The following is a 14,763-nucleotide window of genomic DNA, read 5'->3' on the forward strand; positions in this document are numbered from 1 at the left end:
GGTAAAGGCACTTCCTGCTAAGTCTGAAAACCTGAGTTTAACCTCAGAGGTATGCTTTATAAATCCCCTAGGTATTTCTTCATGAAATCAAGTTTAAAATTAATCATGAAAATCAAGATTAACCCTAGCAGGTCAATGCATAAGTTACTGCTGTCTAAAGGGAGGGGTATGAGCTAAAGCTTTTAGTGTGGGCATCACTGTCAGAGAAAAATATTTTCTCTCTAGAGATAGAAAAAAGCAGGCTATTCAGGACCTAACTGTGAGGCATTCTAGCATGTAGGGTTCAGGCAGGAGATGAGGATCATTAAAGAAATGAGTAGGGATGAGAACGTAGCCAGGAAAGTTAGAAGACGGGAGGGCAGACTGTGTGCACACTGCTGGGTATTGGAAGAGCATAAAGGTTTGATTATCAGTCATTGATAACTAACTATATTGAGCATCGTTGGGCAGTTGTGGGGCTTGGGAATGTAGCTCAGTTTTGTAGAGTGCTTGCCTGTGTGCATGACGTTGTGGGGCCATCACTAGTACAACATAAAACCAAGAGGATGAGAAGTTCAGGATCATACCGGGGCTTCATGGTATGTTTGAGCCCAGCTTGGGATGTGAGGCCTTGTCTCCCTACACCCAAAGAAACAACAAAACCAGCACAGTATTAGCAGCATGGTAAGACCAGAATCAACATTCGAAGCAAATGGCAATGTAGACAGGAAAAGACAAATGAGAAAGAAGACAGCTCTCAGGAGGCAAAGATGCAAGGATAGCCTCAAGTCCAGCTTAGAGGCCAGCCTTGTCTAATTACAATGTTCCAGGCTAGCCAGAGTTTCATAGTGTGGCACTCTGTCTTTTGTTTTGTTTTGCCTGATCTGGAACTTGCAATGTAGACAAGGTTGACCTTTGCCTTTCATGTGCTGGGCAAGAATTTTATGCAAGGCAAAATGGGTTTTTTCTTGACAAGTAGAAGAGGAGGAAGAGGAGGAGGAGTACAGCTCCTGAATTTTTAGCTCCCCATGGATGGGGACAGAGCAGTATTATCTTCATGTGCTTGGCAGTGGGGAGAGAACCTAATCATTCTTTCTAATCATTTAAACAAAATACACTTTAAAAGGAGCAGCCCCTGCTGGCTTGAGTTAGTGCTCAAGAAGTGGGCGTGGTTAACTCTGATAAGTTAGTTGGAGACGAGCATTTAGAGAAAATGAGCATTTACCTCAGAGCATTTACCTCGGAGACTCTATGGTGAACCAAAGCTGAATGAGGAAAGCCTTGAACACACATCTGTCTAATAATGGTTGAGACCTCATGGAACCTGGAATAGAGTAGGGCTGCAACCATTCCTCCCTTTACTTTGAAATGTCTGCTCAGTCCTGTTCGCCTAGCACCTAAGCAGGTCCATGTGGTGGAGGCTAGGCCATGCACCTGTGTGGCAGCTGGGCAGCGCAGCTCTGTGCTAAATTTGGCAGGCACCTCCCACCCTGCTCCACCATAATGCCCAAGAAGAAGGTTAGCATGCGTGCTTGCTTGGCAAAGGCGGAGCCCAGTGCAGCTCCACAAGGCTGTTGGCCAGGCTCACCCCTGCTGAGGTGGGTGTGAAGTAGGGAAAAGGCTGTGGAAAGGGATTAATCATCGGGCAAGAAAGTACAAACGAGGGAATCAGGGAATCGAGGGAATCGGGGAGCAAAGACCAAACAGACTAAAGCGGCTGAGCAGCAAACTACAGCTCTGCCCGCCAGATCTGGAAACCCAGAGGGCGGCGGCGAAACCCAGAGAAGGAAACCACGCCCAACTGTCTGTGTGCCATGTCTACCAGTGGTCCCTGCTCCATTCCGGAACAATCCAGAGGATGTTTATCAACTATTTTGTCAATGAGATTTTTTTTTTTTTTTAGCAGCTCTGGAAACATTTTTAAAAGGTAGGGAGAAATCCCACCTCATCCCATTTTCTAAGAGGTTAAATCATTTGCTCCTTGACAACGACGACGAAGTAGACGATGATGGTACAACCCGAATGTCTTGGGGAGGTCACCATAACATTCCATAGAGGTTTCATATCCTACAATACGAAGCATACTAAACATCAATTTGGAGTCTTAGTCGTGCATTTGTGTCTGGAATATTTTAAGATTTATTTATGGTCTTGTGTTTCTAGTAGAACCATGTACTAAAAATCACTCCTTCCTCGCTCCTTGCCGTCTCAGAACTGTAATAATGTCTCTGGTCATGGAAGTCCATTTTTGTAACAGTTGTGATATGTTCTGTGAATGATGGAAAATTTGAATATACTGTATGTAGCATGAAATTGTGAGTCCGTGGAACTGAAGATTATGAGTGTTAGGTTGTTATGTGAGGTCTTAGGGAAAACCCGCCAAGTTTGCGGCTGGAACATCACTGGACTAAGTTAGAAGAGAACCAGCACGTGGCTCTGCAGAGTTTAGGCACATGTGTTAAGAACTGGAATGTCATCAGGTATGGTGGTGAATACCTTTAATCACAGCACTTGGGAGGCAGAGGCAGGAGAATCTCTATGAGTTCAAGGCCTGGTCTTCAAAGTGAGTCCAGGACGGCCAGCGCTGGTTATACTGAGAAGCCCTGTCTTGGAGGGAGGGGCGTTGGAATTGGAATGTCTGTGTACTCTGCCTCTAAACCAATACAGTCTCAGTTGTGAATGAAAAGAAAAATAGTCCTACTCTGTGTATAGCTTAACCTGAGCTGTAGTCAGCTGTGTCAGTGCTCCCATTTGTCTGCCCATGCTTTTGTTTTGTTTTGTTTTGTTTTGTTGTTTTGTTTGTTTGTTTGTTTTTTGTTTTTCGAGACAGGGTTTCTCTGTATAGCCCGGGCTGTCCTGGAACTCACTCTGTAGACCAGGCTGGCCTCGAACTCAGAAATCCGCCTGCCTCTGCCTCCCAAGTGCTGGGATTAAAGACGTGCGCCACCACCGCCCGGCCCAGCTCATGCTTTTGCCACTGTTCACTGGAATGAACTGAGACTTCACCCTCTCTCCACCAAAGAGGCTCTCTCTATCCAGTTAAGATGCTGGCTGAACCTGATCAGCTCCAGGAAGGGTGGGAGGAGACCTTTCCAGTCGAGGCAGGTTCTTGAGATGACCGCCGCATTGGTTCCTTTACTTTATCCTCTTGGAAGATGACTGGAGAAGGTGGTGGCTGGTTCTACTCCTAGGTCTCTCAAATTTGTTCATTGTTAGATTGGCACGAACCTCTGTGCTCTAACACTGGCTTCTACTCATTTCATTATGTAAGACAAGTTGGTTTGTCAAATCAAGTCTGGAACATTTGAAAGTCTCAGGTCCCCGTTGCTCTGCTTCCCTGAAGATTATAGATGTGGGTGCCTCTTACTCCTGTGTCTGAATTCTTTGCATCTCCGGGGCTCTGCTAGAACATGTGTTTCTGTCCACAGCAGGCCAGAAGCCTTTCCAGAGTCAGCCTCTGTTTGCCCTGTGCCCTTTCCTCTGTCTCATGGGGGAAAAAACCCCACCCATTTGGCTTCAATTACAGTTAACACGTTGGATCCTGGCTGCCCTAAGGCAGAGGTTTGACAGTGCACTAAGAGAACTGTCCTGGCCAGGCTTTCTCTGGGTGCCAGTCACCCATAAGTACTGTCTTTCTTGGAGACGTACAGCCCTTCTGACTCTCAGCTTCTCTGTGGACAGGCTGGACATCAACACCAACACATACACATCTCAGGACCTCAAGAGTGCACTGGCCAAATTCAAGGAGGGGGCAGAGATGGAGAATTCAAAGGATGAACTGGTATGTGATGGTCTTTCTAGTTAGTTTTTGCCAGGTTATACCTGGAAACTTTTATAGTAGGCATGGAATAGTAATATTGTAAAATAATTTAAGAACCTATTTATGACAAATTAAAACCCTTTATGTGCTATTTTTTAAAACTTCACAGAACATTTCTGGTTTTGTTTTTTGGATGTTTGTTTTAGGTTAGGATCCAGTGTTCTGCTTGCTTGGAGGAGTTGTGGAACAGAGGAGGTTATTACCCAGAGCCCAATTAACAATGAAATACAATACAAATTTTTAAATAGGGCTCAGTGGAGAGATGGCTCAGTGGTTAAAAATACTGTCTGCTCTTGCAGATGACCTGGGTTCAGTTTTCAACACCCACATGACAGCTAACAACTGTTTTTAACTTCAGTTCTGGGAGGTCTGATACCACCTTCTAGACTCTGCAGGCAGTGCACACATGTGATACACAGACATGCTTGCAGATAAAACACTCATGCACATAAAATAAAAACAAACTTTAATTTTTTTTCAAATAGGCAGACAAAAGAGAAGCCTGAATCTTTGTCTTTTTTAAATGTAGCAAATGTATTCTTTTGTGGGCCTCTGTTTTTTTTAAGCATAGAATCTGGGTGGGTCAAGAGGCTGACTGCAGTTTCCCTAGCCCGAAATCTCTGCACAAGCTCAGGTATAAGAGGGAGAGCAGAGGAATTTGTGCCCTCACTTCTGGGAGGGCTCACGGATACAGCTCACACGAGGATGAAATGCTACCCTGCGGTGGACTGTGAGTTCACAGAATACCCAGGCAGTGTCGCAAAGCACGTCTGTGTGTTCCCATTTGCGTCCTGGTGGTCCTGAAGGAATCTTACAGCTGCTTGGTAATCCAGGCTCTCCTTCCCTCATGTCTTCTCCCAGTTCCTCTTGCCCAGGTCTGCCTCTTTGCTCTTTTCCCTTGAACACTAGGAGAATCTTAAAAGGGCAGTATTAGGTTCTTGGCAGTTTATATGTTAGTTCAAAATGGTCCTTCAAATTTAAGTGGGTTTAACTACATTTATATATTTATGTTGTAGGGTTATGTGTGGTGCATGAAGACTGTTTTCTCTTTCTATCATGTGGGTCCTAGGAATCATTTAGATTCTTTAGAAGAGTTTCTGAGACTAATCAACCTTTAGAGTGGAGCTAGTGTTGACCTTTTAAAGATATATTAAATCCAGATGTAATGACATACACCTGTAATCTCAATACTCAGGGGGCTGAGGCAAAAGATTATGACATTGGAGTTTTTATATGTGTTACCTAATAATATTTATCCTCAGAACTCAGTGAAGCTGCTAGCTGTTACCCTTTTAATACCATCTAACAACTGATCACAAACTAATTCAGAATGTCCATCTTCTCAGATGTCAAAAAGTCAATATATTGATCAGTTAGAACTTGACTTAGAAAAACAAACAAACAAAAAAAACCCAAACAAACAAACAAACAAAAAACCCCAAAAAAACCAATCCTGTCAGATATGTCAGATAGTGACCATATCTGTGTTTCTCAGATTTGACATGAAATTTGCTGGAGAAAGGGTATAAATTTTCTTGAATTGATAGTTTAATTAATTTAGATAAAGTTTCGTGCTTCTCAAAAAAGTTGTCTCAGGACTGGCTTGAAGTCTCACTCAGTGTAGAAAAGTGCTTGCCATTAAGCCTGATTACTTGAGTTCCATCCTGCAAGTTTGTCTTCTGAACTACATACATATTTGCTGTCTTACTCAGGGTTTGTATTCCTGCACAAAACATCATGACCAAGAAGCAAATTCGGAAGGAAAGGGTTTATTCAGCTTATACTTTCATGTTGCTGTTCATCACCAAAGGAAGTCAGGACAGGAACTCACACAAGGCAGGAACCTGGAGGCAGGAGCTGATGCAGAGGCCATGGAGGAGTGCTGCTTACTAGCTTGCTTCCCCTGGCTTGTTCAGCTTGCTTGCTTATAGAACCCAAGACTATCATTCCAAGGATGGCACCACCCACAATGGGCCCATCCACCTTGATCACTAATTGAAAACTTGCCTTACAGCTGGATCTCATGGAGGCATTTCCTCAAGAGAGGCTCCTTTCTCTGTGATAACTCCAGCTTGTGTCAAGTTTACACACACAAAACCAGCCAGTACACATGTACACACACATACATATATATATATGCTATCACATGCATATACATATACATTCATGTTCATATACATATACACACACTTATTTGTAAAAAAAATTATGACTAAAAAATGTCATGACTTTTTTGAACCTTTGACTCTATGACAACCCCATGTTTCCTATTGTTCCCACTAAGATAACTAAAACCCAGATATAACGTAGCTGCAATATGGACATTTCTAAAAGGTGGTAAAGCAGTTGCAGATTGGACAGGGATCTTGGGGGCTTTAGGAATGACATGCCAATGTTTTTCTTGGATCTTCTTTTTGCTCTACATATTCTGGCCTGGACACTGGAGAATCTCATGTGCTAAAATGTCAGCAGGGTCTCTCTCGGTGCATGGCTTAGGGTGACCTGGAATGCATTGTATCCCAGGCTGGACTCAAACATGTGGCTCCCCTGCTTCAGTGTGGCAAGTGCCAGCATGTACTGCCAAGCCTGGTTTATGTATCAGATTCTAAAACACTAGAAGAAGCTTTTTCTTTCTAGCTAGAGAAGGGGCAGTCTACAGAGATAAAGCTTTGATGGCACCTGTCCTAGTTCTGCCAAAGCCCATGGGACCCTGACCACCACCCCATGCTGCATGCTCATCTCCAGCAGAAGATGAGTAAGAGAGGCTGAATTCTATCTCCCTCTTGGTGGTAGCAGCAACCCTGTATTCTGATTTCCTGATCCAGGGTCAGCAGAAATTAACTGGGGAGCCTGAACTTGAACCTAATCACAATGGCAGTTATGAGTCAGGACTCTGCTTCACCTGAATGGAGCCAGTGAGAGCAGGGCCCTGCACCTCCCCCTGGGCATAAAGACTGGCTGTGGTGCTGGAGTAGTGTGGGCAGAAACCCCACAAGGAGCTTGTATACCTCTTCCTGGTACCCCAGATGGCTTTCACTTCTCTCTGATGAGGTAGTATCAGTGGGGCTCATAGGGAATCTGTCCTTCAGCTCCCACCCTGGTGACAACAGACAGCTGCCCTCTGTGGTAGGGTCAGTGGAGTAAGTGAGCAAACACAGGAACTATTAATTTTCAAAAATGAGCGTTTCAATTGCCCTACAAGTGTGGTGTAAGTAAAGGCCAATATGGGAGCTGTTCTTTCATTCCCAAGGTCCTTCATCCAGTGATAACAGACAAATGCTCTTTACCCTCCCAGCCTATAGTGAAGGGCAGGCATTCGTTTGGACAGAATCGATCTGAAAAAGTTAAAATTTGCATACAAGTACTGGACATACTCATTTATCACCAGAAAAAACTGACCAGCATCCATACTGTTATGGAATAGAATGTGGTGGCAGGCAGGGGCACCTGGTGTCCCCCTGAGAAATAATGCCATACGATAGGCCTGGTATAATGGAGGTTTATTTGGGGGAGGGAAGGGGAGTGAGGACCCTGAGGTAGGGTAGAGGCAGACAGACAGGAGCAGAGCCACGAGTGCAAGGGAAGAGAAGAGAGGGGTAGCAAGCAGTAGTCCTCTTCTACACTGCCATGCCACCTGAATCTGGTGGTGATACAATCTACTGCTAGGTCCCTGAGAGGAGTCTAGCCAAACTGCTTGTAAACCTACACACACACACACACACACACACACACACACACGCACGCACGCACGCACGCACGCACGCACGCACATACAGCAAAAGGTTGAGAATTAAACTACCATGTGGAAGATTGTACAGGAAGGAGATAAGCCAGACCAGCACTGAAAACTGACCTGCCACTCAGTCATAGCTCACAAAGTTGGCTAGAACCAGCATAAACACACACTACAGGCAACTGACTACCTACTAAAAAAGATTAAATAGAATGTTTCTTAAGTTAATACCTCAGATATCCAGGATGTTTTTAAAAATCACCCATCTAATCAAGAATCTGGAAAAGTCACAACTTGAATTAGGTGAGACAGCTAACTAATGGTGTTATTAGTCGAATGTTTATGTTCTCCCCAAAAGGTATGATTAAGTTCTAACCCCCAGTATGACCTTATTTGGAAGTACAAGCTTGGGAGGTAACTAAGCTTAGGCTGTGCGTGTGGGTAGAGGACGAGAGGAGACCAGTGCTCCTTCTATTGTGTCTTCTGCTCCCTTGGAAGGTCCTTCAACTAGAAACTGAATTGACCAACAACAAGCTTGTATTTCTCAGTCTCTAGAACCATGAGGAATAAAAGTTTATTATTTAGGTTACTCAATCCAAGGTATTTTATTAGAATAGCCAGAGCAGACTAAGGTAAGCACTAATACCAAGATGACTCAAAAGTTGGAAATCTAATAACAATTTTTAAAGCAACTATCATAAAGTTGCCTAAAGAGTAATTATTAACACTCTTGAAATAAATCAAAGTAGCAGCATCAAAGAGGTGAAACAGACACAGACACACACAACACACACACACAACACAGAGAGAGAGAGAGAGAATGAGAATGAATGAGAGGGTCTTATTGCTGTGAACAGATACCATAACCAAGGCAACTCTTATAAAGGAGAAGATTTAATTGGGACTGGATTACAGTTTGAGCAGTTCAGTCCATTATCATCAAGGCAGGAAGTATGGCAGCACACAAGCAGACATGGTGCTGGGGGAGCTGAGAGCTCTACATCCTGATCTTCAAATAGCAGGAAGGAGCAAGAGAGCCACTGGGCCTGGCTCATGCTTCTGGAATCCCAAAACCCACCCCTAGTGGCACACCTCCTCCAACAAGGCCACACTTCCTAATCCTTTCAAATAGTGCCCCTTGCTCTAAGCCTATGGGGGCCATTTTCATTCACACACCACACAGACCACATAGTTACAGTAGTTCACCTCTTACCAAGGTGAGTATGTTCTAAGACTTTTTGTGGATGATGTTGAACTGTATATGCTATGTTTTTCCTGAAATAAAAGTTTGTTATAGATTAGGTAAGAGATTAAGCACAGCAGTAGTAAAACAGAACAGTTCCTATATACTGTAATAAAACTTCCCTGGTGTGCAGGTAGAATGTGTAGCATTGATTGGACAAAGGATGTTCATGTGTACAGCAAATAATAGCAAGATGGCATCAGAGCTTGCCATCCAAAACAATATGCAAATTAAACCCTGAGGGGGTTCGGTTTGTTTGTTTGTTTGTTTGTTTTGATGAGAGGACTGGAAAGAAGGGTACGAGGATATGAAAAGGGCCTGCTTTTGCAGAGGAACTCAAGTTTGGTTCCCGGCACCCATAGTAGGCAGTTCACCTAATAACTGTAGCACCAGAGGGATCTGATACCTCTGCTGTCCACTGGCACCTGCCTTTGTGTGTGCGTGTGCGCGTGTGCGCGTGTGTGCGTGTGTGCGTGTGTGCGTGCGTGCACACGCATATGTGCATATATATGCTCCATTAGACATATAATTAAAATATTAATATTTTTAAAGAAAGAATTGTTTTGAATTTCCTATTTAATTTGTTTATGCCATTGTTACTATGAATAACCAAAGCCATAGAAAGTTAGATAAGAAGTGCTAACTAGAATTGAAAAATACAATAAATAAAATTTTAAAATTTACTGGATTAGATCAGTAACAAATGATAGTTATCAGGGAAAATCAGTGAGTAGAAAGAGATAATAAAATTAAAAAATTTGAGTAGATTTAAAATAGATTGAGGGAAGTGAAGAGAGTGTTCAGGACCTAAGGGACAACAACAAAAGATTTCACATTTATGTCGCTGGAATTTTAAACAGAGGAGAAAGAATATGGAGCTGAGAGACAAGCTAAAGAAACAATGAAAACAGATTCTGACTAAGAAATTACCATATTTGATGTGAGACATGAAACCCCAGATCTGTGGTGATAAAATGGATTCCTTGTGATAAACTGAGGAACCTGGGATCCAGATATAGCCCAGTAAAACTTCTGAAAACTAAAAAGAAAAATAAAATCTGAAGGCAACTGAAGAGACACATGAGGGACCTGTGATTGAGGAAAGATGATTTTTCATCTAAAGCCATAGGGGCTGTGACCAAGTATGGGATGCTTTCCTCAGGGGCTCAATGACATACGGGCTGTAACCAAGTATGGGATGCTTTCCTCAGGGATGCAATGACACAGAACCATTCTTCAAAATTCTATAGCTCCTACTATGTCCTTCAGGAATGAAAGAAAACTCATCATATTCTCAAACAAAGGAAAATTAAGGAATGTATTGCTAGCGTATCTACCCTGAAAGAATCACTGAAAGTGTTCTATAGGCAGTAAGGAAGCACAGAAAGAAACTTAAGACATCAGGAAGGGAGAAAGAACATGAACATAAACAAGAAAAATAGATTATTCTTCTTTTTGAACATTAAAATGTTTTATTCTAAAAGCAAGCATTTATTGACATCTACTTACTGATGCCCACTGAGAATATCTTAAGACAATTATGAAAGGTGGTGACATGATTGGAGCAAAGTTTCTATAGTTCACTCAGAGTTCAAGATCTGCATGTCAGTAGTTTATTAGTTACTTAGGTATATTGTAGTATTTAGAAAATCAGGGTTAAAATAAAACTAAAGACAGATACACTCAGAAACACTGTAGATAAACCAAGTGGAGTTCTATTTTTAAAATGTTGCCATAGGAAGACAAAGAGTAAACAAAAATCAAAGAACAAAGACAGGAACTGGAGAGGGTAGACACTGGAAGCCAGCCTGGACTCTAGGCTGCTAGCCCTGACTACCAAAACCCAAACAACCACCACCACCAAAATACACCCACAGAATGAATAGAAATGGCAGACTGGAGGTCTAATATTTCAGTAATTACATTAAATGTAAATAGTCTATACCAATTAAAACATTATACTAAGTATTTTTGTGTGTTTCTTATTCTTTTTGTTGTTTGCCAAATGGATTTTTAACAACCCAAATATATGGGCCCTACAAGAAACCCACTCAAATATAATAATAGACGAGGTGGGTTGAGTGAGAAAAATAGAATGTATATTGCACAAACATTACTTTTTAAAAAGCAAGGAATGGCCAATGATGAAGAGGAATTAAAAGGTAAAAGGTTACATAATTAAAATACATGGTAATCTTAATGTTTTTCATTTTTGCGTCAGAAATACTTGAGGCAGCTTGTGGGTAGTCGTGGCTCATGCCTTTTATCCCAGGAGGCAGAGACAGGCGGATCTCTGATCAAGGCCAGTCTGTTCTACAGAGTGAGTTTCAGGACAGCCAGGGCTACACAAAAAAAACTGTGTCTTAGGAAAAACAACAACAGCAGCAGCAAATACTTGAGGCAAAACCTGACAGAATTAAAAGGAAGAAACAAACCTTATAGTTACATTTACAGACTTCAACATTCCTTTCTCAGTATTTCTTAAAAAAAAAAAAAAAAAAAAAAAAAAAAAAAGTGAATGAAAAAGAACATGGAACATGAGAGGGGCTGGAGAGATGGTGCAGAGGTTAAGAGCACTGACTGCTCTTCCAGAGGTCCTGAGTTCAATTCCCAGCAACCACATGGTGACTCACAACCATCTGTAATAAGATCTGGTGCCCTCTTCTGGACTGTAGGCAAACATGCAGGCAGAACGCTATATTCATAATAAATAAATAAATCTTTTAAAAATTAAATAAAGAGGGAGAAAGGGCCAGTGAGATGGCACAGTAGGCAAAGATGATCTGATGCCCTCTTCTACTAATTTTGAAAAGGGCCTCACTAAGGTGTCCAGGCTAATCTTTTAATTCACTCTGTAGTCAAGGCTCTCCTTGAATTTAAGATTGACCTTCCTTAGTCTCCTGAGTCCCTGAGATTATAGCACTATGCCAACAGGCCTGGCTTACCTTACTAATCTGTGTTCAGTAAGAAATTGCACCACACCGAGTCAGCTGTATCAGCATCTCCTTTTGCTTTGTGTGTGTTGTGTTCATTTTAGATCTTATTGCCAAAACTAACAGAGAATATAGTACTTCATTAAAAACAAACATGTTTTAAGTTTGTGGTAGGGATCAGTCTGTGTGGGTCTGTGTCTGTGTGGAGGTGTGGGGCACTGTGAGCCACTTGATAGGGGTGCAGTATTAAATCTTTTTTTTTGTTTGTTTGTTTGTTTTTGTTTGTTTGTTTGTTTTTTTGGTTTTTTTCGAGACAGGGTTTCTCTGTGTAGCCCTGGCTTTCCTGGAACTCACTCTGTAGACCAGGCTGGCCTCGAACTCAGAAATCCACCTGCCTCTGCCTCCCAAGTGCTGGGATTAAAGGCGTGCGCCACCACCGCCTGGCACAGTTTTAAATCTTATTGAGACAATAGCTTACTATGTAGCTCTGCCTCCTGAGCAGAGCCATAAAAGCTCTACCATGTCCAGCCAGCATACACTCTTTATTGCTGAGTCATTCTCTAGCCCTAAGTTTTACTTTTGAGACAGGGTCTCATGTATCTCAGTTGGCCTCAAACTCAAAACATAGTTGGGGATGACTTTGATCCTCCTGACTATTCTTCCTGAATCCTGGGACTGCAGGTTTATTCTACCATATCTAGTTTATGTGGTGCTGGGAATCAAAACCAGGGCCCCATGTATGCTGGGCAAGCACCCTACCAACTAAACTACATCCTCAGCCCTAAAAATTAGTGCTTAGGATAGTTACAGTTAGTATATTGTAGGCAGGATGGTTGCAGTTAGTATATTGTGATAGCTGAAATGTAGAACCCATGCAGAGGTAGGGTCATAGGTCTGTCTGACAAAGTACACACACATGGTCAGTGGTTGTGGGTTGACTCCAGAGCCCTGCGTGTGCTGTGTCTGCACAAGTGCCCTCTCTACCACTGAATTATAGACTCAGCCAAACATAGGACTTTTACCCACATATATAAACAAAGTTCCAAGAGTTTAAAACTAACCTACTTAGAAAGAGGGAAGAGAAAGGAAACATTCTGCCAAAGAGCCTGTGTGGATGGCAGATATGCCGAGCAAACCTGTTAGCATCATTAGCCATTATAGAAATGCAACTTAAATCTATAAAGAGGCATTAGTAAATATTTGTTAGGAGATAAAAAATGATGATAGCACTAAATACTGATGAAGATATAGTTAAACTGGGAAATTTTACATAGTTTACAGGAATGTAAAATGGAATATACTCTCTAGGAAACAGTGACAGACTTAATGAAACAACATGTATTTACCATATAAGCCAGCAATTGTGCTTATATGGATTTATCATACAAAATAAGATATATGCTTAAACAAAAATGTGCATACAGCTTTATGAGTTTATATTCATTTTATGTATGTATGTATGTATGTATGTATTAATTATGTATTGTCTATGACATGTGAGAGAGTGTCAATGTGCACAGGCCACAGTGTACATGTGGAGATCAGAGTATAACCTTTAGGAACTGGTTCCCTGCTTTCACCTGAGTTCAGGGATCAAACTCAGGTTGTCAGGCCCATGTGGTGAGTTCTTTACCAACTGAACCATCCCTCCTCCTGAGCAGGCTTATCCTAACAGTCAAAACCTAAAACCAGTTTGGATGTTCTTAAGCAGGTAAATGATTACTGAACAGATGTGATGAAATACTCATCACAAAGAGAACGGAACACTTGATGTCCGCAGTGACTGGGTTAGCTCTCAAGGGCATTGTGCCTAGTGAAGAAAATGCCAATCTTAAAAAAGCCAGTCTGTGTGGTTCCATTTATATAACATTCCCCAAATGTCAGAAGTATAGAGCTGGAGGAAAAAAAAAAAACAAAACAAAAAAAAAAAAAAACCACAGCGGTTATCAAGGCTTCAGGATGGAAATCAGTGGGCGCACAGATAAAGTTATAAAGAGCTTGAACAGGGGTCCTCGATAGGAAAGAACAGCTCTGTGGTTTGATGGCATTGGTGGCCACATAAATCTATAACCTGGATAAAGCTGTATAGAATAATACATATACACATACATTATACATGCAAGTCTGTACATGTAAAAGGTGGTACACTGTAAGTTTTATACTGTATCATAAGGCTGATTGCACCTGTGTCCTTTCTTACTGTTGATGTTATATTATTATTATAAATTCCTGTGAGCTTATAGTTATTTTGGACTACATTTTCTTTCTTTCTTTCTTTCTTTCTTTCTTTCTTTCTTTCTTTCTTTCTGTTGTTGCTTTTGTTTTTTTTCCTTTAACATGTTCAGAGAACCAGGAATCATCATCTTTGTGAGGCAGAAGTCACTTGTTTCTTCTCCCTCTTTCTTTCTTTCTTTCTTTCTTTCTTTCTTTCTTTCTTTCTTTCTTTCTTTCTTTCTTTCCTTTTTTTTCCAAGACAAGGTCTTACTATATAGCTCTCACTGTCCTAGAACTCACTATGTAGACCAGGCTGGCCTTGAACTCAGATAGATCCTCCTGAGAGGTCACATGTTTGTTGTTTCTATTGTTCCTTGGCTCTAGCCTTCCCAGGCCTCTTTGATGGCTTTGTTCACCATCTAGATTCCTCTACCTGAGACTTGCAAGAGCATTTCACAGGGTTTTAGCCCAAAGATGAAATGTGGTACCTCATAGATGTGATAACTAAGAGAGGGTGATTCATACCTTTGGTTGGTGTTTCTATAGAATACTTATACTGGGAGAGGAACCATGGGTAATAGATGAATAATTTGAAGCTGACAACTGCTCATCATCCTGCATTTTATAAATACTCATGCCTTTTAATTTTTCTTATAAGATAGATACATAAACCACTGCAACCTTTCAGACTCTCTTTATAAGCACTATCCACTAAAATTGGGAAGAAAGTGGAGTGCCACATGTATAAAATACCCAATTAAAGTCTTTTATTCACCTCCAACGTAACTTCATTTTAAAGATTTTTATATGTGTGTGGGGTAGGGAGGATTGAGAGAAAATT

At 41.6% G+C, this 14,763-nt stretch overlaps 1 protein-coding gene across 2 annotated transcripts in view; it reads left to right on the top strand.

The window, feature by feature from the left end:
* The window catches only part of Sil1 (SIL1 nucleotide exchange factor), a 232,047-nt gene that overhangs the window by 158,543 nt on the left and 58,741 nt on the right, over positions 1-14,763 (top strand). For both annotated transcript variants that reach the window (XM_034518623.2, XM_076912826.1), the window contains one exon: positions 3,661-3,760. In XM_034518623.2, the coding sequence (XP_034374514.1) occupies positions 3,661-3,760 (100 nt within the window). The remainder of the gene's footprint in view (positions 1-3,660; positions 3,761-14,763) is intronic.

The sequence above is a fragment of the Arvicanthis niloticus genome, chromosome 14, assembly GCF_011762505.2.
Source record: "Arvicanthis niloticus isolate mArvNil1 chromosome 14, mArvNil1.pat.X, whole genome shotgun sequence".
Taxonomy (NCBI): Eukaryota; Metazoa; Chordata; class Mammalia; order Rodentia; family Muridae; genus Arvicanthis; species Arvicanthis niloticus.